This window comes from Petaurus breviceps, unplaced genomic scaffold (assembly GCF_028583685.1).
Source record: "Petaurus breviceps papuanus isolate PSGF00001 unplaced genomic scaffold, PetGlider_PUasm1.0 175, whole genome shotgun sequence".
NCBI lineage: Eukaryota > Metazoa > Chordata > Mammalia > Diprotodontia > Petauridae > Petaurus > Petaurus breviceps.
The window spans coordinates 31,353,031-31,375,904 of record NW_027185764.1 but is presented as its reverse complement, the minus strand read 5'-3'; the positions used below and the strand labels follow the sequence as shown (position 1 = coordinate 31,375,904).

Below are 22,874 nucleotides of genomic sequence, written 5' to 3'. Positions count from 1 at the left end.
TAAGGTAACTTTTTTGGGGGAGAAGATATTTCTCCCAAACTCACAGGTTACTTCTTTCACATTGTATTCTATCAGGCATGATGTGAGGCAACCTTGTATGGTGAATAGACGGCCAGGCTCAGCACCGTTATGACCTGGGTTTATGTTCTGCCTGATTAGAATTCTTGTCTTTCAAAGTTGTTTTTTTTAGTGTTGACCTGTTGTTATCTAAATTGTTCTTCTGTTTCCACTCACTTCAGTTAATACTCTCCAAGATTCTCTGATGTTGTCTCTTTTATTATTTTTTTACAGTAAAATAATATTCTTTTACATTCATATGCCACAATTTATTTAGCCGTTTCCCACTTGTCTAAAAGACAATCTAAGACACCGGTTTAGATTCTAGAGTTTTCTTTCTTTAATTTTTTTTCCTTTCTCTTCCTTTTAATATCCTTTCTGGATCAGAAACTTTGTTTTGTTTGTAATTATTCTTTTCCTGTTAATATCTTGCCTCTTAAGCCCTGCTCCCCCAGTCTTTCTCATTTTCCTTTTGAGTTTGAGGTTTTTCCATACTAAAATATGTGTGTGTGTGTGTACTCAGCCTTCCTTCCAGATGAATGAGATTCATTAAATACTCACTTCTCTCACCCTTTCCTCCAAATTTGTCTATTTCTATCACATACTCTAATTATAATAGAAACTTTCTCTGTCTGTCTGTCTGTCTCTGTCTCTCATATTTCAAGGTTCCTACTCAGTTCCAGGCTCTTCATTGAAAATACTTGATTGAAAGAGTTTGATTCCGTTAAGGTCCATCCCCCTTTCCCTGCCTCCCCCCCTCCCCCGCCAGGATTTACTCATCTTTTAAGTTATTCTTGATGGTATGCCTATATCTTTTACCTTTTGGAATATCATATTTCAAGTTTTTTTAATTTAAAAAATTTAGTTTTTACAAAGGGTTGTTTACTTCAAAGATAAAGCAAGAACAAACTTGAAAAAAATTCTCCAAATATATTGAGGGTATAATTCCCCCTATTCCACCTTATCCTCTGAGAAGGAAAAGAAGGTTAGGTTTACAGCATAGCTACATTTGTACATAGGACTGGTCCCACTAAGTACAAATTCAATGCTTCACAGGGGCTATCATTCCCCTACCTTACCTTTACTCCTCATGGCTTACCCACTGAGCTTGGATACAACAACACCAAGTCAGGACTCCTGGACCACAAATTCTTGAGCTCCCAGATTCCATTCCTTACACTTAGAACTGAAAAGGATGAATTTAAAAAAGGCCAAAACTCCAGGCCTATTTCTCAAGGTCACCCAGATTAAAAGGGAAGGAGATAGCACTCAGGCCTTCCCCCTTTAATGTGGGGAAGTATCTCCTGCTGTGAGTAGCATCTATCCCCCTAAGATGCTAAGGCAAGAAAAAGCTCTCCTCTGGTTTTCAGTAGAAACTGCCAGGTTTGCATAATTCTGACTGTAGTTCCTTGGTACTTGAACTCTTTTTTTTCTGGATACTTTAAGTATTTTTTTGTGTGTGATGTAAGATCTCTGGATTTTGGCTGTGGCTTTCTTAGGAATTTTGATTTGGGGGCTTCGGGCAACAAGCAAGAATTCTTTCCACTTTTGTTTCACCCTCTGGTTTTAATAAATCTGGGCGGTCTTTATTTGTGATTTGTTGAATTACAGTATAGAGACTTTTTTAAAAAGATCATGGTTTTCAGGGAGTCTAATGAATCTTAAATCTTCCTGACCTATGAATCTATGTCTTCCTGACCTGATTTTGAGGTAACTTGTTTTTTTTTTTACTATATCAACTTACATTTTCTTCTATCTAAAAATATCTTTTGATTTTTTCTAATATTCCTCTCTGTCTCATGGAGTCATTGATTTATATTTGGTCTGTTCTAATTTTTTATGGTATGAACTTTAATATTGAAGTCATATATCTATTTAGAATGTATTGTGGAATGGGGTGTCAAGGGTGGCCTAAGCCTAATTTCTGCCAGACTGCTTTCCAGTTTTCCAAATTTTTAACAAATAGCTTTTTCCTTGGGTAATGTATGTTTTTCACTTCATCAAACACTGGGCTGAATTCTACTGTTTCTGAGTCTTTCTTTTCTAGTCTATCGTATTGGTCTATTTTTTTAGCCAATATCAGATTGTATCAGTGATTTCATTGATCTTGATGATTAGTATTTAAGGACAATTCCTTTAAGATACAGTTTAAGGTCTGGAAGTGCTATTCCTTCCCCCCCCCATCCTTACTTCTTTTAATCATTTCACTTGATATTCTAGATATTCTGTTCTTCCAAATGAATTTTGATATAAATCAAGTAAAGTGTCCTCTTCGTAATTTGTTTAGTATGGTATTAAAGGTACAAATTAATTTTGGTAGTATTATCATTTTTATTATATTGCCGTGGCCTAGCCATAAGCACAGACTATTCCTCCAGTTATTCAGACTTTTCCTTATTTCTTTATTGTATCCATATACATCTTTTGTCTCCTTTGGGAAGTTGATGCATTTGTAGTTATTTGGAATGGGATCCTACTTTCTATGGTTGTTCATTGTGTTTTGTCATTATACAAAAATGCTTTTGAGTTTTGAGAATTTATTTTGCATCTTGAAATTTTGCTGAAGCTTTAATTGTCTCAATTGATATCTTTGTTGATTCCCTAGGATTTTCTAGTTACAGGCCAAAGAGGACCTTAAGAAGCAGATAAGAGAAGTGGAGGAAAAATAGGGAAGAGAAATGAGAACGATGCAAGAAAATTACTAAATGAGAGTCAACAGCCTGACTGAGGAAAATCACACCTTAAAAAAGAGACTAACTCAAATGGCAAAAGAGGCTCAAAAAGGCAATGAGGAGAAGAATGCCTTAAAAAGCCGAATTTGCCAGATGGAAAAAGAATCTCAAAAGCTCAATGAGGAGAATCATTGCTTCAGAATTAGACTGGAGCAAATGGAAGCTAATGACTTAATGAGAAATCAAGATGCTATTAAACAGATCCAAACAAATGAAAGAATAGAAGGCAATGTGAAATATCTCATGGGAAAAACCACTGACCTGGAAAATAGATCCAGGAAAGATAATTTTAAAATTATTGGACTACCTGAAAGCCATGATCAAAGTAAGAACCTAGAAATCATCCTCCAGGAAGTTCTCAAAGAAACTGCCCTAATGTTGTAGAACCAGAGGGAAAAATAAAGGTTGAAAGAATCCACTGATCACCAACTGAAAAAGATCCCAAAAAGAAAACTCCTAGGAATATTATAGCCAGGTTCTGGAATTCCCACATTAAGGAGAGAATATTACAAGCAGCCAGGAAGAAACAATTTGAATATTGTGGAAACACAATCAAGATAACCCAGGATATGGCAGCTTCTACACTGAGGGATTGAAGGGCTTGGAATATGATATTCCAGAGGTCAAAGGAGCTGGGATTAAAACCAAGAGTCACCTACCCAGCAAAACTGAGTATCATGTTGCAGGGGAAAATATGGTCATTCAGTGGAATAGAGGACTTTCAAGCAGTCTTAATGAAAAAACCAGAGTTGAATAGAAAATTTGACATTCAGATACAAGAAGCAAGAGAAACATGAGAAGGTAAACAGGGAAAAGAAATCATAAGGAACTTATCAAAGTTGAACCATTAACATTCCTACATGGAAGAACAATAATCGTAACTTATGAAACTTTTTTCAGTAGTTGAAGGGAATAGAAATACAAATAGAAATATATATATATATGTCTATATATGAGGGTATATAGGCATATGAATACATATGTGAATGTGTGTATATATGTTTACAGGTATACATAGATAGAGGGCACAGGACAGATTTAACAGGAAGGGATGATGCTTAAAAGGTGAAATTAAGAGGTGAGAGAGGAATATAATGACAAGAGATGGGGAGAGACAGAATGGGGTAAACTATCTCATATAGAAGAGGCAAGGGAAAATGGTTACAATTGAGGGGAAGAATAGAAAGGCAAAAGGGAATGGGTCAACCTTATTCCCATTGAATTTGGCTCGGAGGGGGGGATGAAATACACACTAAATAGGGTATCTCACCCTACAGGAGAGTAGGGGGAAGGGGATGAGATGGGGGATGATGGAAGGGAGGACAGGCTGGGGGGTTGGGAAGTTGGGAGCACGCACTTTTGAAAATGGACGGTATCAAAGAAGAGAATAGAACAAGTGGGAGGTGGGGTAGGAGGGAGGGAAATATAGTCAGTCTTTTACAATATATCTACTATGTTATTGTTTTGCATTAGCCACACAAGTACAACCTATACTGAACTGCATATTTTCCCAGTAAGGGTGGGAGACAAGGGAGGAAGGGAATGAATCTGGAATTCAAAGTTTTAAAATCAAATACTCAAATATATGTATATATATATATACATATACTATTATTAATACTATTTTACATGTAATTGGGAAATAAGATATACAGGCACTGGGGCATAGTGATCCACTGGAAAAGTCCAAAGGGGTATGGGAGAAAATATGGGAGAGAGCAGATTGGAGGAGGGGATATCCTGTGGGACTGCTATTTTGGGACGGTGGGTAGGGGAAAAATGGGGAGAAAATTTGTAACTGAAAATCTGGTGGAAATGAATGATGTAAATCAGAAGTTAATAAAGCATTTGAAAAAAATGATAATAATAAAAAATAAAAAAAGAAAGGGATGGGATCAAAGTAGAAAATAGAACAAGTGGGAGGTGGGATAGGAGGGAGGGAAATATAGTCTGTCTTTTACAATATATCCACTATGGAAATGTTTTGCATAGCTTCACATGGACAACCTATATTGAATGTTTATCTTCCCAGTAAGCGTGGGTGACAAGGGAGGAAGGGAATGAATATGGAATTCAAAGTTTTAAAATCAAATGTTTAATATATATATATATATACATATGTGTGTATACTATTATTAATACTATTTTACATGTAATTGAAACAATAAGATACACAGGCACGCAGACCATGCTCTACTGGAAAAGTCAAAGGGGGTATGGGAGAAGATATGGGAGAGAGCAGATTGGAGGAGGGGATATTCTGTGGGACTGCTATTTTGGGGCGGTGGGTAGGGGAAAAATGGGGAGAAAATTTGTAACTCAAAATCTGGCAGAAATGAATGATATAAATCAGAAGCTAATAAAGAATTTGAAAAATAAAAAAAATAAAAAATAATTGCATGTCTCTTTTATGTAAGATAAGTTACCCCATTCAATCTCCCACCATCCTTCTTCCAGCACAATTTTCTTTCTCATCCCTTTATTTTGGATTTTTTTTTTGGCGTGCTTTATCCCATCATAGTCACTTTATATCCATACCCTCTGTCTACATATACTCATTCTAATTCCTGTTATAATAATAAAGGTATTAAGAGTTATAAATATTATCTTGCCATATGGAAATATAAACAGTTTAACCTTATTGAATTTTGTATGTTTTCTCTTTCTTGTTTCTTTTTAACCTTTTTATGTTTCCCTTGAGTCTTATATTTAGAGGTTAAATGTTTTTATTCAGCTCTGATCTTTTAATTAGAAATGCTTTAAAGTTCTCTATTTCATTAAATTTCCATTTTCCCCCTTGAAAGATTATATTAAATTTTGCTGGGTAGGTGATTCTTGATTGTCATGCTAACTCCTTTGCCTTCCAGTATATCATATTGCAAGCCTTCTAGATCTTGAATGTGAAAACTGTCAACTCCTGTGTAATCCTGACTGTAGTTCCATGATATTTGAAATTTTCCTTTTTGGCTGCTTGCAATACTTTCTCCTTGATCTGTGAGCTCTGGAATTTGGCTATGATGTTCCTAAGAGTTTTCATTTTGGGATCTCTTTCAGGTGGTGATCAGCGGATTCTTTCAATTTCTATTTTGCTCTCTGCTTCTAATAGAGCAGTTTTCTTTGATAATTTCTTGAAAGATGTCCACACCTCTATTTTTAAATCATGGTTTTCACTTAGTCCAGCAATTCTTATATCATCTTTTCTGGATATGTTTTCTAGCCAAGTCAGTTGTTACAATGAGAAATTTCACATTTTCTTCTATTTTCTTTTACTTTTTTTATTTTATCTTGATGTCTCATGGAGTCATTTCCACTTGTTCAATTATAATTTTTAAGGAATTATTTTCTTTTGTGAGATTTTTCTACTTACTTTTCCATTTGGCCAATTCTATTTTTAGGGAGTTGTTTTCCTCAGAAAATATCTTTACCCATGCTATTGACTTTTCCGTATCATAGAATCCTTCTCTTCTTTTAAGATGCAGGTCAAGTTTCACTCTTTTGAATGAAACCTTTCCCAACATCCCCAACTCCTAAACAACCTTGAATTTAGTGAATTTGTATTTATCAACTTTAAATTTATGTTGTGTGCATTTGTATATGTACTTCTTGTCTTTCTCATTAAAAATAAGTTCACTACAAGTAGGGATTGTTTTATTCTTTGTACTTTTATTCCCAAGACCTAGCACAGTGTCTGGCATATAGTAACCTGTTAATACTTGTTGGTTGATTGTATAATACAAGGTTGGTATTTGGCAAGATGTGATTGATGATTGGAAAAAAGGGAGGATTCAAGTTTGGATGTTGTGGAGTTGAATTGGTACTCCAAGGAGCTAAATTAGAGAAGGAAGACAAATGGAGCCAGAGCATGGGGTGATGGTCTGAGAAAGAACTCAAACTTGGAGGGAAAGGAAGTGAATGAAGAACAGGGAAACTCCTAGTGGATCTTACCTCCCTTTTTTATGAGCTCCCAATACCAGTATGCTGGGGTGTCTATTTTCCCTCCACAAGATGATGGCTTATTTTGTTCTTGCTGCAATACAATAATTCCTAGTTTAGCTCTCAGACTCGAGCCAGGCATTTCCATTTCAGCGGCCTCATTGGAATAGAAAAGTTGGTAAACATTGTAGGATTTATTCTACTGAGGCTAACTCTAAGCCACAGGAGGATGCTTTTTACTCCCAATATAATTTTTCGGTGACAGAAATTTTGGATTTGGTTAATGTTATATATTGGTAACCAAGTTGATTGGAATGGCTCATAATGAATGGTATGCAAGACTGAGTATAAAAAAGAAGTCCAAGCAAGATAAATGAGGAAGACTGAATTCTCTACCAGTCCAGCTAGAAATGACCCAGATCAGAGGCAAGACTAAAGACAAGCAAGGTAGGCAGTTGCCTTAAGCATAACACAGGAGAATTGTAGAAGTTTTCATTTTTTGTTTCTCTTAGTATTTTTCTCTTTGTATTTCCAGTGCCTGATATATAGTAGGTGCTTAATAAATGCTTGGTGGTTATCAGACATTGATGGATGATAGAATGAATTACACTTAATATATTTAATACATGCATATACTATGTGTTACAAAAGTCTTAGTGAAGTTTAAATCTTGAAACTGCATTTTTGGGGGGAACTCCATGAAATCTATGCACAGATCTGGACTAAGAACCCTGGGTCTAGAACCTACAAACACTTTGACTTAGCATTCTGAAGAACCTCACCTCTTGCTTCTTTGGTCCTTAGCAGGGCATAAGGAAGTGAGATGGGAATGCAGCTTGTGAACCACAGGTTTACAATGATGGTTCCAAGTATAAAGTAAGGTTCATTATCACACAACTTCTAGTGGAGAAAACACAGAATTAGCCTCATTGTGCACATAAAGGATTCTGCAGAAGAAAGATGGCATTTGGTGCCATTCACTTCCTGGAATTCCATCCTTAGACATCATTAGCAGGGCCTAAAGGTGCAACTGGCAGCTAGGTGGTACAGTGGAAGGAATGCTTGGTCTAGAGTCAGGAAGATGAATCTTCCTGAGTTAAAATCTGGGCTCAGACACTTACTAGTCGTGTGACCATGGACAAGTCACTTAATCCTGCCTCCGTTTCCCAATCTGTAAAATGAGATGGAGAAAGAAATGGCAAATCTCCCCAGTATCTTTGCCATGAAAATCCCAAATAGGATCAGAAAGAGTTAGACAGCTGAATTGACCAAACAACAATAAAGCTGCCTTTATGTTGCAATGTTAGAATGGGCAAGGGTTAACTTTTAGGATAGGGTGATAAACCAGGACCAGGAGAGATAAGGCAAAACTTGGAATGTAATACAGAGGTCAAGAGGAGGAACAGAAGATAATGACCTGCACAAATACATGGAGGTCGGGAAGGGAAGTTAAGATGAAGTAATGCCTAGCAGTCCTGTTCAGCTGGAATGTTGTGTGAATCAAGTGCATGAAACAAGGCTAGAGAAGAAGGCTGGGAAGATAGTGTGTAGGGTTATGGTTGGAAGTTTGTACTTAATCCTAAGGCAACAGGAAGCCATTAAAGGTTTGTGAGCAAGGGAATCATATGGTCAGACCTTAGGAAGATTCCTTTGGAAGTTGGCTAAAAGATGCTTGGGAAAATATGTGTGGAGTCAGGGAGACCAGGTGAGAGGGTACATACTTGGTAGGAGATGAGGGTTTGAATAAAAATGGTGTGAATGGAGAGGAGGGGACATTCAGGAGAGATAATTGTACTTGACAATAGTTGGCAGCTAAGTGGATTTAGAGGGGTTGCAGAGACTGAAGAATCAGGAATTATGCTATGATTTTGAGCTCTGGTGACAGGGAGGATAATAGACAGAAACAGGGAAGTTGGGAGTATGGTTTGTGTTTTGTATTTTTTTTTCTGGTGGGAGGGGGAAGATGAACTTAATTTCAGACATCATAAGTTTAAGATTCTATTAATGTTTTCCAGAAAGATGGAAACGAGGGATTGGAGCTCAGGGGAGCCATCTGGGCTGCACATCTAGATCTGACAGTCATCTGCATAGAACTGATAATTGAAGCTGTGTGAAGGGATGAAAGCATTTTTGTTTGTTGTTTGTTCAGTCTTGTCTGACTCTTTGTGACCCTATTTGGGGTTTTCTTGGCAGAGATACTGGAGTGGTTTGCCATTTCCTTCTCTAGCTCATTTGACAGATGAGGAAACTGAGGCAAACAGGGTTAAATGACTTGCCCAGGGTCACACAGCTAATAAGTGTCTGAGTCCAGATTTCAACTCAGGAAGATGAATCTTCCTGACTCCAGCTGGCACTGTATCCACTGTACCGCCTAGCCACTCCTAATAAAACCATAGGATCATAGATTTAAGAGTTAGAAAGAACCTTAGGGGTTGAATCTAACTTCCTTATTTACTGAGGCAAAGACAATGACTTATCCAGGGTCACACAGCTATCAAGTGTGTGAGGTCACATTTGAACTCAGGTCTTCCTGACTCTAATTGGGTCCTGGTGTTCTACCCACTGTACCACCTAGCTGTCTCATGTACAAGCTACCTTAACTTCATGTCTTGATAAGTCATCCAGCATTCACTGAGGGCCTGCTTTGCTAACTACAGCAGGAGAAGACCAAAGAGTCAGATCATTATTATTAAAGAATCAATCAAGTAACTACTTAGAAGAGCCGGCTACATGACTCAAGTTCTACTGTTAAAACCACAAGTTTTGTCCTGGGAAGGAAGGCTGAATGACCACAGAATTCATCACTTCTGGAGCCACATTCCGCGGGCACACACCACACCATGTGCTCCTTTGATTTAATAAACAAGGAATTTTTCAGGTAACAGCTGATGACAACATTCCACTCTCCTACTGATTTCCTTCTGAATTGAGGGCTTGGAGTTCTGTTAACAATGAAACCACGTGTGATTATGGAAAGAGGTTTTGTTGAAATGTTAGAAATATTTATTAAGTGTTTACAGCGGGGAGAGCACCATGCTCGATGTCGTCAGGGGATATACAAAGTTTAGAGAGGACATAGTCCCTGCCCTCAGGAGGCTTACAGTCTGACAGGGAGATAAGATACAAAAAAGATAATTATAGTTTACAATATTGTATGAACCCACTTAAAAAGTGTAAAATCTGAAGTCTGAGGGGAAAGGTCATTTCCAGTGGTGAGGAGAATTAGAAGGTATCTTAGGGGAGGTAGCATGGAATTTAGTAGGAATTTAACAGGGTAAGAGGGGGAGAATGAAATGAACACACAAAAGAGGTTTACAATTTGAGAAAAGGTATTTAATTTGCATATAGGCACAATCTATACCCCATAAGCCAATAAGCCTTAGTACACAAAGCAAAAACCTTCTGTCAAAATATCAAGTACATATCAGATGTCAGAGGAGACATAACGTAACTGGATATTATTAGTGTGCTTTCCAAGAAACACAGACTTTTTGTCTAAAGAACTACACATTCAAATCTATTGCAAAAGGGACCAGGGAGGGTGGTAGAATGATAAAATGCAAATGGTGCATATGAAAGTTCAATACAATTATTATCTCCTTGAGAGGATCAAATATGACAAATTCCTTCTTTGAGGGTTGATAGTGATATCATACTACATGGTGACATGAAAGGACAAATAACATTCATAAATGATGAATCTGGTTATACTTTTAAAAAAGAAAAAAACCAAGATAATTGGTTTCTTGCTCAGTTCCACTCTGCTTTGGTTACAGGCCTTTGGTGACCTTTAATAAATGAAACTATGACTGATTTTTTTAGCTGAAGAATGTTTGAATTCTTTTTTTATTTCATACCAGCATGGCAAGGTTTAAGCAATATGTTCATATGCTAATACTAACAATCATAGCATAAACTGTTCCTTTAGTAATTTTTCTTCTTATGTGAATCTAGATGGAAAGATAATTTATGACTTTGCTTATTGTTCTTCCCTGTTATGGATATCAACCAAGATTTTTCTCTCTATCCTTTTAAAAACCTATTTCATATGGCAGTAATTTCATATGGTAACATTTCCCATCAAAGCAACTATTGTAAAACTAGTGAGTTGTTTTTCTGTTTAAGCTAAGAGGAAGAATAATTCATGACTTTGCTAATTGTTTTTACCTATTATAGACATCATCCAGCCTTTTTCTGCATGGTTATAACAGATGTCTATTCTTGTAACCCATTTTGATAGTGTTGAGAAAATGATTAGATTACTGAGGTTGGATATATATGTATGTATGCATACACACATATATGACACATACATGTATACATATTGTATGTGCAAATGTATATATAATACACAATACACTTTATAATCATAAAAGAGATTTACTTGGGGATAGTAGACCAACTTATGCTTGACAAAAATCAAATATAATCTTTAGTTTGTAAAGAGAATGTTAAATTTCGATCAATTTAGGAATGAAATCTATTCGAAGTTCATTTTTCATAAAGTAAAAGAAATTACTCCCTAGAATTCCAAAAATTTCTAAAATTCTCCAGCCAAGATTTTATCTGGTATAATCTAGTGACAGCTTTATGTGAAAAGGAGATGTTTGTTCACTAAACAGAATCAAAATTGGAGAATATTTTGTCTATTCAAAATTATTCAAAACATAAGGGTTTAGTTTTCTTTTAATAATAACTTTCAGTTTTACAAAAATTCACCAAATAACAACAGGATGCTTTGTTGGTGACTGAATAAAATTGTCCTCCATCAATTCTAAATACCCATGCTGAGTTAGTTTACGGATATACTAAGAGAAGGTGACACTACTCTACTTCATGCCTTATTATGTCACAGAACACATCTGCTTTAGTAGGAAATGTGACTGTAGAGTGAAACTGAATGTCTTATTTCATATCCAAAGGTATCTCCCAAAAGCCCCAAGATAATTTCATGGAAATTATGGATACTTAGGTGGAAGCATGAGACTAAAGTTTGATTTCTGTCTATGTAGTATATATTTCCCTGATATGGGCATTTGTAGTTTTTGCATTTTTCTTATGTTCTTCTATTTGGAAGTGAAATGACAGTCCATATAATCTGAAGTCAAAAGTGTTCCCCCACCCAGAAGGGACAGGCTACCCAACAACAAAGGAACAAGAAAGGCTTAGCCTACAAAGTTTCAGAAATGCCAAGGAAATATGACAAGGACATAGCAAAATAGTCCTGGTTTGGTCACGTAATGAAGGTATTATAAAGCTTTCTTTACACGTATCCCCTATTTCAGTTGGCTTAAAAATGGAGAAGAAACTCTTCAGGAACTTATCTGACGGCACATTTCCTTCTCAGCCCACTTACAGTACTTTTGTTCAGGTGTGGGGCACATAGCAAGAAGGGCCTTAACCGTATGACACACCCCATTTATTCCCTCACACAATTCTTGCCCATCTTACTAGAAAAGGGACTCCTAATGTGCTGTGTGTGACCTTGAAAAACAATTTCATAAGTGTTTCAATATAATTGTTTTCCTTTGCATTTTATGCATTTAAAAACATGATTCTGAGAGGGATCCATAGGTTCCCACCAGGTTGTCACAGGGATCCGTGACACAAGAAAAGGCTAAGAAACACTGGGCTAGTGGATGTGAGCCAAACATGGAACGGGGGAATGTGGTCAGTGATGGCACCTGCCTGTCCTGTGCAGATTCAGCGGAAGCTACTGTATCCCTTCTACCTGCTTTGGTAGACTGGGAAGAATAGGAAGGAATGCTTAAGAGACTCCTGGTTCCTATTTTTTCTCTAATAATCAGTATTTAAGGTGGTTAGAAAGGGTGTATATAGACATTGATTCATTTGGAACAGAGAAATAAAAAGTGTCCAAATTTGCAATTCAGATGTAGATGTGAAATCAGGAGAAAAATGGGATAGGTGCACAGTCAGTCCTTCCTTCGCTGCTGGAGGCTCTCTGGGACTGCAGGGCAAAACTGACAGCTTACAGCCTATCCTCCCATTCCGTCATTATTTAGCCAGTAACTTGATGATATGCCAGCCTCTCACTTCATATTCTCATATACTCAGTCCTATCATTTTTTTTTGCAAGCAGCAAGAGTAGATGTCTAGCCAAAAAAGGGGCAATCTGTATTTTTCCTTCTCCACTGCAGACTTCATGGTATTGTATGCAGCTGGCAGTTGTGAATTTCACATTCCGTATAATGCACAATTGATAAATGAACTGTACAGTTGCATGTTGTTGTGATCCAAAGAACCCATGCTTCTTATCATGCATCAGGATGCATTAGCCTCTTATTTCATACTATAAAGGACAAGCAATTTTTTTTTTCTTAAAAGAAAAATAGAACATCTCTAAATGACCCTTCTCAGGTATAATGTTATCGTGCTAGTTAATTCAGAACTACTGAAGATGCTTCTGGAAAGGTCTTCAAAGATTTTAAATTGAGTTGCTAGTACTTATTTGATGTTTTGTTATGTAGTTATTTACAGAGATGGCCCTTGAGGTACAGAAAACATGATGATATTCACTGCCATAAAAGGAACATCTTCAATGTTAGCCTTTCCACTGGTCTTAAGAGACTGGGAGTGGAATCTATTGGACAGCTGTTAGCTCTAGCAACATAATTAAAGTGCAAATAAAGAAGAAAAATCAAACCTGAAAGATCAATTCTTCATTGTCAGCATTAATAAGCTTTGTGACTCTTAGAGATAATGTCAGATGCAAAAGGCTAGGGTAACAATATCTTTTTCACTTTCTTTTCCTTTCTTTTGTAATTAAATACAACAGTGTCTCCCTAAGAAAAAGAAGGGAGGTAAACAATAACAGGGCCCCATTTCTTCACAGGCTGATAGTTTTGGGAAAAGCAAGCTTAGTTATAAGTTATAACCTACATCAGTTTCCCTATGGGCAATAGGGATGCCTGGTGGGGCCTGGAACCCTAAATTCCCCTACAGCTGCTATAGGTCAAACCCTGGAAGAAAACTGGAAGTGTTGCATGCCCAGAGGCAATTTCACCTGCCATCATGCAGTAGGACAGGGCTTTAAAAATATTACTCAAAAACCCTTTTCTGGTCAGAGATGCTTATAATCCAGGATTCACTTGCCTTTAAAAACAAACAGCACCCTTACCAGAACAGAATCCCACATAACCAGGGTAGAAATAAAAAAAAAAAAAAACAAGCAAAGTCGATACTGAGCAAAGACAATGTTTTGTAAAGCAAATATTTGCTCTGGAAAGTTTTAACACACCATTCCTGCAGGCTTCATTGTAGGAATTTATTGCCTTTCAGGATTGATTAGCAGCTCCCCCAATGGGGTTATGGGAGGGAAGGAGGAAAGGAAGAGATCTCAGGGTGGCAGTAGTCAAGAGCGGGTATCTGAGCTAACAGTGAAATCAGCCAGCAGCCAGAGTGCCTGATCCTGGAGAAGTCAAGCAGACAACTGGGACTTAGGATGGTCCCTTCTTTTATCTACTTGGGGCCTGGCCACTCTAACAAAGAGAGAGCGGATCCCAGAGAAATGCACTGGGTTTCCACTTGCACTACTGGAAGCAGCTCTCTGGGCCTAAGGACAACTTATCTATAAAGTCAAGTTTATTTCACTTTTGTCCCCCGTGCGCCCCACTCCCACCTTTATCTTCCTATACAGCTGCCCAAAGACTGAAAAGATGAATTCAGAACATTAGATTAAAGATAATTATTGATCCATACATTTGAAACAGTGCACATGCTATGAAAGAGACAGTTCAGGGGCTGGGCAGCTCGCACCCAAGGTGACTATATTTTTCTGTGAAGCTCTTACTGATCTGAAAGTGAATGGAATGAAAGCATATATATCCTAAGGTTGGGTTGGTAGATGTTCCCTGTTAAGTAACATGCCAGAGAAACATCTCTCTCTCTCTGTCTCTCTCTGCTCACATGCTCTAAATGGAACATGGTAGGGCCTCCTTGGTTACCCCCATGAGATTAGAAACCGTCACTCAGTGTGACAAAGGCCTTCTTTCTCTACTCAGGCCTCTCTTTAAGGGGCAAATACCGTTCTAGCTTTGCAAAGTAAGAACTTTGCCAACCTCCTGCCTGAGTCTGAAGCATTGGCCTTGCACCCTAAACAGCTCTGTTCTCCTGACTCGAGACAGAATTTCTGGGAGCCTCAGTTTTTGTCAGAGGAGAATGGAGCTTGAAATCTCATCCCTTCCCCAGCCATCGTGCAGGCATGTCAGGCACAGTTTGGTCTCTTCACGTGGATGTTCTCTGTAGATTCAGGGGCAAAGCTGACTCTTCAAGCAGGAAGTCGAGGTTCAATCTTTAGTGACAGCTCATATAGCGTATCCTCATCTATGATGAGAGTTTTGTCCAGCAAGTACTGAGTGACCTGTAGCGAGGAGGGGAAGCCCAGACTGCATTTACTCAAATACTCAGAAAAACCAAAACTTTCTCTGAAGTCTAGTCCTTTCTGTCAGACTTTACTCACTTTCTGAACTTGCCCTTGGCAGCACCTTAGTCCCCGGCAGGTGCACTCCTCTTCTCTCCCCCACTTTCTTGTTCTCCTTTCTGTGCTGTCTTCCCTCATTAGAATGTAAGCCCCTTGAGGTCTTGTTCGTCTATATTTGAGTGTTTCCCAGTAAAGTCCTTTAATTTGTACCTTATTCCTTTTGGTGAAAAATTGCAAGCTAACTAACTCTATAAATCAGCTGAGAGAAATGATTAATTTCTAATTAAGTCCTAGTAGACTACTCAGGCAGCCTTTGAAGGGCAGGGCTGATAATGGGAGGGAAAACTCAGATCTGTTCAAAAAGGGAAAGGAATTTTAGTTTAGGTAAATTGATGGATTGTGGTCCATTGTGTTTAACTCAGACAGATCTGGGATACTCTCTTTTGTCTAGATTACCCTAGACAGTGTGATATGGGTCTAGATAAGTCTCTTTGACCAAGACTGAGTGATCAGAGTCACATCTCCCAGACCCTCATTAAAATAAACCCACCTGTCATTATAATATTCATTCTCTTAATACTTGTTTACCAGAGTTTATTTCTACCCTCAGGAACACTCACTCTTCCAAGGGCATATAAGCACCGAGTGGGTTCCACAAGGGGTCTTTGGTATTTGAGAGTACCACTGATCCTTTTATTAATTATATACTCACACAATTAATAAAATTATTAATTACCCAGAAACTGTCTCTCAAACTTTTTATACATCACACAGCCAAAGTGTGCTATGAAATATTTCTAAAGTAGTTTTGTTTCTATACAATATAAAAGAGAATGAAAGGATAAATGCTTTGCTGGGGTGGTTGGACTTTGAGGCAAATATATAAAGGTTAAAATGCATGTGCAGGCCATGTATGATGGCATTTCAACTTCAGGTGTTTGAGAATAAATACATCCTTGAGGCAGGCACAAGGTGACTTCTAACATACAGAAGTCTGTAGGATTTGCTTTGAGGAATGCAGCCTTTTTGTTACATCACAGAACATGTCTTGGGATCTGCTACTGTCTTATGGAGAAAGGCACTATGAGGCACATAGGTCAGTCAGCATCTTCTGGAGCTGGGGCCTAGATTTAAGCACCGTCCCTGTGATGAGCATAATCCATACGTCAGTACTGTATTACCTTTGGTTGGTGGTCTATCCTGTAGGAAGTCTGCTGGAATTGGCGTATCTCCCTGATAATGTGTGATATCTAACAAAAAAATAAAAGGCAAGTAAAGGAACTTTGTATCTTTACTCTTTTTACAGATTCTGGCTACTTTTCCAGAGCAGTTATTTCATTTACCAAGACAGTGGGCTGTGCCCCTTTTGCTGTCTGTACCCCATGTTTTCTCCCTCTTCTTTACTGATCTATACATCTTCAACACCATCGGATGACATGCGTCCCAGGAGGACAGCTGGCACAGATATAAAACCCAAGCTCTAAAAGAGAAAGGAAGCCTGGGGAATAGCAGACTCTGAGGACCATTCTTTATATGTTCTTTGTTTGCATTTCCACATTTCCTCCAAATTGATGTTCTTTTGTCACTAGGGCAACTGCGTTATTTTATATTCTGTCAGTGGTTATTCTGATCAAGGGACTGATTGTGTCTTATTCCCCTAGCACTGAGCAAGGATGGGGGCCTGATCCCATGACCAAAGCTGTGAAGCATCACAGAGGTTTCTTTGGTATTAGCAGAAATTAGAAATTAGCAGAGGTGCCCAGGAACCCTGCACAGATAGGTGGAAATGAGAAGTCAGCAGCCAGTTTGAGTCCATGGAAAGTAACAGGTAGAGAGTTAGACTATACACTAATTATTCAATTGTTCAGCTGTTTAATCATATCTGACTCTTCGTGATTCCATGGACCACAGCATGCTAATGCTGTCCTAGGAGTTTTCTTGGTAAAGACACTGGACTGGTTGGCCATTTCCTTCTCTAGTGGATTAAGGCAAACAGAGGTTAAGTGACTTGCCCAGGGTCACACAGCCAGTATCTGAGGTCAGATCTGAAACTCAGATCTTCCTGATTCCATGCCCAGCAGTGCTCTAGCCACTGGACCACCTAGCTGCTTATATACATATTAGATGTAATCAAAGGCAAGACTGTAAAAAACAGCATCTGGAAAGGCTCAGTGGCATTTCTCTATACTTTATGAGGGGCCCTAGCCATGCCCACTGCACTTACAGATCAATTCACTCCTTGCCATCAACCTTGTCCTTCTTCTTCCCCAGCCCCCTTCCCACTTTACAGTTCCCTTTTATGTGCCGTCTTTCCCATTTCTATGCTAACTCCTTACATTGCTGGAGATTGCTAAGTGGCTTAGTGGGTAGAGGCTTGGAGTCAGGATAAACTTGAATTCAAACCAGCTTCAGATACTTGGTAGCTGTGTGATCTTGGGCAAGTCACTTGACCTGTTTTTCTCAGTTTCCTCATCTATAAAATGGGGATAAATAATAGCATCTGCCTCCCAGGTTGTTGTGAGGGATCAGATGAGACAGATAATAATTGCAAAGCACGTGGCACATAGCAGGTGCTCTGTTAACGTCAGAGGTTTTAGCTCTTTTCTTTGAAGGTAAGAAATGTCTGGTTTGCTGCCTTTTGTATCTCCAGGACTTGACACACAATGCCTGACATATGGTAAGCTCTTAATAAACCCTATCTGTCTGTCTATTTTTCTAACTCAGAATACTGAATACCTAAGAGAATACGGGAAAACAGAGACAGCAAAGGGAAGATGGGAGCTTAAGCAAAGAGTCTTTGAAGTCTGTCTGCCAAATTCGCTAAGCCAGGGTGTGTCTCACACACAGACACACACACACAGAGTACATACAACTAAGCTTCATTGCCATCTACATGGGAAGGCACTCATGTCCAGAGGACAGCAGATACTGGAGTCTTCATTCTCCCTAGATCACTAGCTTGGGCAGCTAGGTGATGCCATAGTGCACAGAGCCCTGCGCCTGGAGTCCAGAAGACTCCTCTTCCTGGCTTTCTCAAATCTGGCTTCAGACACTTACTAGCTGTGTGACCCTGGGCAAGTCATTTCACTCTGTTTGCCCCGGGTTCCTCATCTGTGTAATGGGCTGGAGAAGGAAATGGCAAAGCACTGCAGTATCTTTGCCCAAAAAAACCCAAATGGGGTCACAAAGAGTCAGACACAACTGAAATGAATAAACAACAATACTGTCGCTGTCAAATTCTTTACAACTCCTTCAGCTAAAGGAAGAAGCCTGCAGATGCTCAGGTTTCTACCATCCCAGAATCCAAATGCAAATGGCATTTTTACTATCTCCAACTTTTATGAACTCTATTCAGAACTTCTGAGTGTTAGGAAAAGTGCTTTTTAAAGTACTAAGAAATCACATGTGAATTTCTTTTATTTTTTTGCTTTTTGGAGGGCAGTTGGGGTTAAGTGACTTGCCCAAAGTCACACAGATAGTAAGTGTGTCAAGTGTCTGAGGCTGGATTTGAACTCAGGTCCTCCTGACTCTAGGACCAGTGCTCTCTATTCACTGAGCCACCTAGCTGCCCCTATGAATTTTTTTTTCAAGCCAGTCACTTACCATTCTCATTTTTGAAAAATTGACAAGGCCTTCCTCAGTAAAGTTTGGCGTTCCTTCTTCAATAAACGCCAGATCAGTTAGGTACATTCCAAGATAAGGGACTGCAGGGGGGTTACAATTGCTGGGGGCAGAAGGAAATAGCTCCAGGTTATTTATTATCTATTTATTTATTATAATTTATTATTTATTTATCTAGCACATCCATTTCACTCTAAGGTCAACAGAAAATGGAATTTTCCATGATGATAAATAACCAAAGTTTATAGGCTCCTTTAGGGCTTGCAAAGCACTCCACATACATTCTCATTTGATTCTCCTAACAACTGTAATTTAAGCATTACAGGAATCACGCCCATTTTACACATAAGAGAACTAAAGTGCAGAGAGAACTTGAGTGACTTGTCCAAATAACAGAGGCAGGACTGAAGCTAGGCCTTCCTGGCTGAGCCTACCCCCTCTACTGTGCTACCTTCATTCAAGAAAAATCTCGAAACTTCTATAAAACTAGCTCTAGCCCATACCTTATTACATAAAAATCAATAGCCATGAGGGAATCATCCAGGAAATCAGACCTCTTGTTTGTTTTGTTTTGTTTTTTCCTCTTTCAGCGATCATTTAAGTGGTTTTTAGATGGTGTAGAGACCTACTGCCCCACCTTCCACCAGAATTTACTTTCTTCATGCTTTTTAGAGGACAAACCTGCTTGATCTTCCTGGCTTTCCTTTTATTAATCATTCCTCTTCTTTCAATAGAGAGATTTCATCGCTTGGAAATGAGTTAACTCCCTCTACCAACGCAGGTTGCCACCTTCTCTACAATTTCTAGTCTTAGAAAGTTGCCTCTAGGCCTAAGTGACTTGGCCAGGGTCACACAGATGCAGGACTCAATCCCACGCCTTGCTGGCTGTGAAGTCAGCATTCTATCCACTACACAAATGAGCTGCCTCTCCTTTCTTATCTCTGACATCTTCTCTGCAGTGATCAGATAGGCCTGCCACTAACTGTGACCTTGGCCAAATCTTAGCATTCCCAAGCATCAGTTTTCTCATTTGTTAAAGAGGGTCGGACTTGGTGGCTCTAAGGCATCTTCCAGGCCTATAATCCTGTAACTCTATGATAGCTATGGCCTGTTTTCAGTCCGATGGGGATGAAAGGACGGTACACCAACAGCAGGCGGGATCTCTCCTCTGTTCTGTATCCAGCCCGTCTCTCTCCAGAGCTCCGCTCCCACATCACCAACTGTTAGCTGACATTCGCATGTGGCACCTCAAACTCAGAATATCCACAATTCATTCTCTTTCCCACCAAACCCACTCCTCTTCCTCTATTTCTGCTGAGGCCACTACCATCCCTCTGCTCACCCAGATTTACAAGCTTGGCATCAGCCACACCTATGTGGACAATCAGTTGTCAGATCCTGTTTCTACTTTTATAGCATCTCTCACTCTGACTCCGGCCCTATGACCTCTGATCTTCCTGACTCAAGTCTTTCCATATGCCAGACTAATACACCACACAGCTATCAAAATGATTTTCCTGAATCATAGGTCTGGCCATGTCTTACCCTCACTCAATAAACTCCAATGGCTCCCTATTACCTTTAGGAAAAAAATATACAATCTCTTTTAAAGCCTTTTTTTTTTTTTTACAACTTGGCCCCAAACTATCTTTCCAGTCTTACTATATGTTACTTTAATCTTCTGTCTTGAAGCTTTTGCACTGGCTGCCCTCCCCCAATATTTGGAATGCAATCCCCCCACCTCTTCCTCTTTGAAACCTTTATTTCCTTACAAACTCAACTCACAGGAATCTTTTGGCATTGTCTTTCCTAATACTTCTAGCTGCTGGTGCCCACCCTTCCCCTAATTAATTTATATTTATTTTATTATATTTTGTCTATAGTTATATATGTAAATATTGTCTCCTTCAATAGGATATAAGCTTCTAGAGGGCAGAGACTGCTAAGTTTTTGTCTTTGAATCTCCAGGACATGACACAGTACTTGGCACATAAGTTACTTAGCAAAGTACTTGTCATTGAATGTACAGGTAGGAAAAATGAAAAGAAACCTGGGTTCAGTTCAATGAAATCTTTAAGTCTGTGAACTAAAAACAAATTCCACTGAGCTAGATTGTTTCAGATGAAAGCCACATAAATTTATTTTTAAACAATCATTCTGAAAGTAAAATTAAACCAGCTCTCTCGTTCTTAATATGTGATATGTTACTGCGCTCTGCAGATAATTTTACTGATTAAGAAAACATACTTTTTGAGTGTTTCTCGGAGATTTTTAAATCTTCCTTCTGAAGATACAATCTTCTGAAGTTTGTCCATAAGAGCTTTTGTCTAGAAAGAAAAAAATTAACATCCAATCAATCCTTCTGCGGCAGTTATTTTTAGAGTGTGAGTCACCAAGTGACAGAAAACACAGAAAGTTCATCTATTTCAGAAATAAGTAGGCACGCAACAGTGGTATCATGAGTGACTCAAACAAGACATCACTCACCCTGTATACCAGAATGTATAGAAGGACAGATACCTTAAAGACAGGGGAGGGAGTAGTCAATTGGAATTTGGTTTGTCGATGAGTTGAAATGCTTATAGGAGTTCTAGAGAGAACATGGAATTCGATGCTGTAAAGGGTCTGAGAGGCCATAATGTCATAGATTTAGAGATTAAAGGGACCGAAGGGGTAGTTAGGTGCCACGGTAGATAGAGCACTGGGCCTGGAGTCAGGAGGAACTGAGTTCAAATCCAGCCTCAGACACTTACTAGCTGTGTGATCCTGGGTAAGTCACTTAAACCTGTTTGCCTCAGTTTCCTCATCTGCAAAATGAGCTGAAGAAGGAAACAGAAAATTTCCCCAGTATCTCTGCCAAGAAAACCCCAAATGGGGTTACAAAGAGTCAGATATGACTAAATTGACATAACAACAAAAAGATGACAATGAGTGCATGTCTCACCTTTTACAGACAAGGAAACTGAGACCTGGGGTGAGGTCAAGAGTCTTGTCTAGGGTCACAGAATTATTAAGCATATGAGTTAGAATATGAACTCAGATCTTTCTGACTCAAGTTCAGTAGACTTTTCAAGATGAAAACTATTTGAAGCATGTCTAATCCTGAAAAGTGCCACAGCAAACAAATTCAATTATTTTACTCCTATGGTAGCCTAGGAAATACAGTAATTCTTTGCTCCCTGTAAGCTCCTTAAGAGCAAGACCTATGTGCCTCTCTATTTTTTGCATCCCCAGTACCCACCACATGATAGTTTTTTTTTATATTTGTTGAATACAGACCAAGTTATTTCAGTACTGTAATCACTTATGTTGTTTTCAGTCATGTCTAACTCTGTGACCTCATTTGGGGTTTTCTTGGAAAAGATCCTGGAGTGGTTTGCCATTTCCTTCTCCAGATCATTTTATAGATGAGGAAACTGAGGCAAACAGGGTTAAGTGACTTGCCCAGGGTCACACAGCTAGTGTCTGAGGCCAGATTTGAACTCTTGAAGACGAATCTTCCTGACTCCAGGTCCAGTGCTCTGTGCACTATGGGGCCACCTACCTGCCCTGTGAACACTTATATTCATCAGGAAAAATGTATATTTCTATACATTATCATGGCATCTGACCTAGGACAGGCACTCTTGTCTATATTTTGCAGGGATAACTAGAAGAGAGGTCTCTGAACCAATGTGAACCCATTCCAAAATTTCACCTGCAAATCCTGATAGGCATCTCGCTGGGCCAGGGCCCAGCTTCTGTCAAGGGCGGCTCTGAGGCTGTGTGCCAAACTTGCAAATGAAATACTGCTCATTTTATTTAACGACCGAACTTGCCTGCAGCATCTTCAACATTTAAAGCAATGTATTCCATGATGTTCCTGTGTGCAGTTTCTCTTTATCTCCCTGGGCACCTGCACAGTCATAGCTGGTGGAATTCGATTCTGTCAGATTTTTCCTCCCCGTCACCTGAAGCAGCCGTGGGCCACCTCTGCCTTTTCCTCCAAGGTGCAGCTCAGGTACCATCACCTTTTGCACGACACCTTTCCTGACCCCAGCTTCTAGTGCCTCCCTTTCAAACTGTCTTGAATTTATTCCCTTTAGATTTAT

At 38.9% G+C, this 22,874-nt stretch overlaps 2 protein-coding genes across 3 annotated transcripts in view; both read right to left on the bottom strand.

The window, feature by feature from the left end:
* CKMT2 (creatine kinase, mitochondrial 2) overlaps positions 1–22,874 on the bottom strand; it is a 511,259-nt gene that overhangs the window by 55,535 nt on the left and 432,850 nt on the right. The window lies entirely within an intron of this gene.
* Positions 10,035–22,874, bottom strand: part of RASGRF2 (Ras protein specific guanine nucleotide releasing factor 2) — a 323,013-nt gene continuing 310,173 nt past the window's right edge. The window contains exons 24-27 of the mRNA XM_069085026.1: positions 21,031–21,110; positions 18,766–18,886; positions 16,344–16,412; positions 10,035–15,102 (exon numbers count right to left, since the gene is read on the bottom strand). Of these exons, the coding sequence (XP_068941127.1) occupies positions 15,010–15,102; positions 16,344–16,412; positions 18,766–18,886; positions 21,031–21,110 (363 nt within the window). The 3' untranslated portion in view covers positions 10,035–15,009. The remainder of the gene's footprint in view (positions 15,103–16,343; positions 16,413–18,765; positions 18,887–21,030; positions 21,111–22,874) is intronic.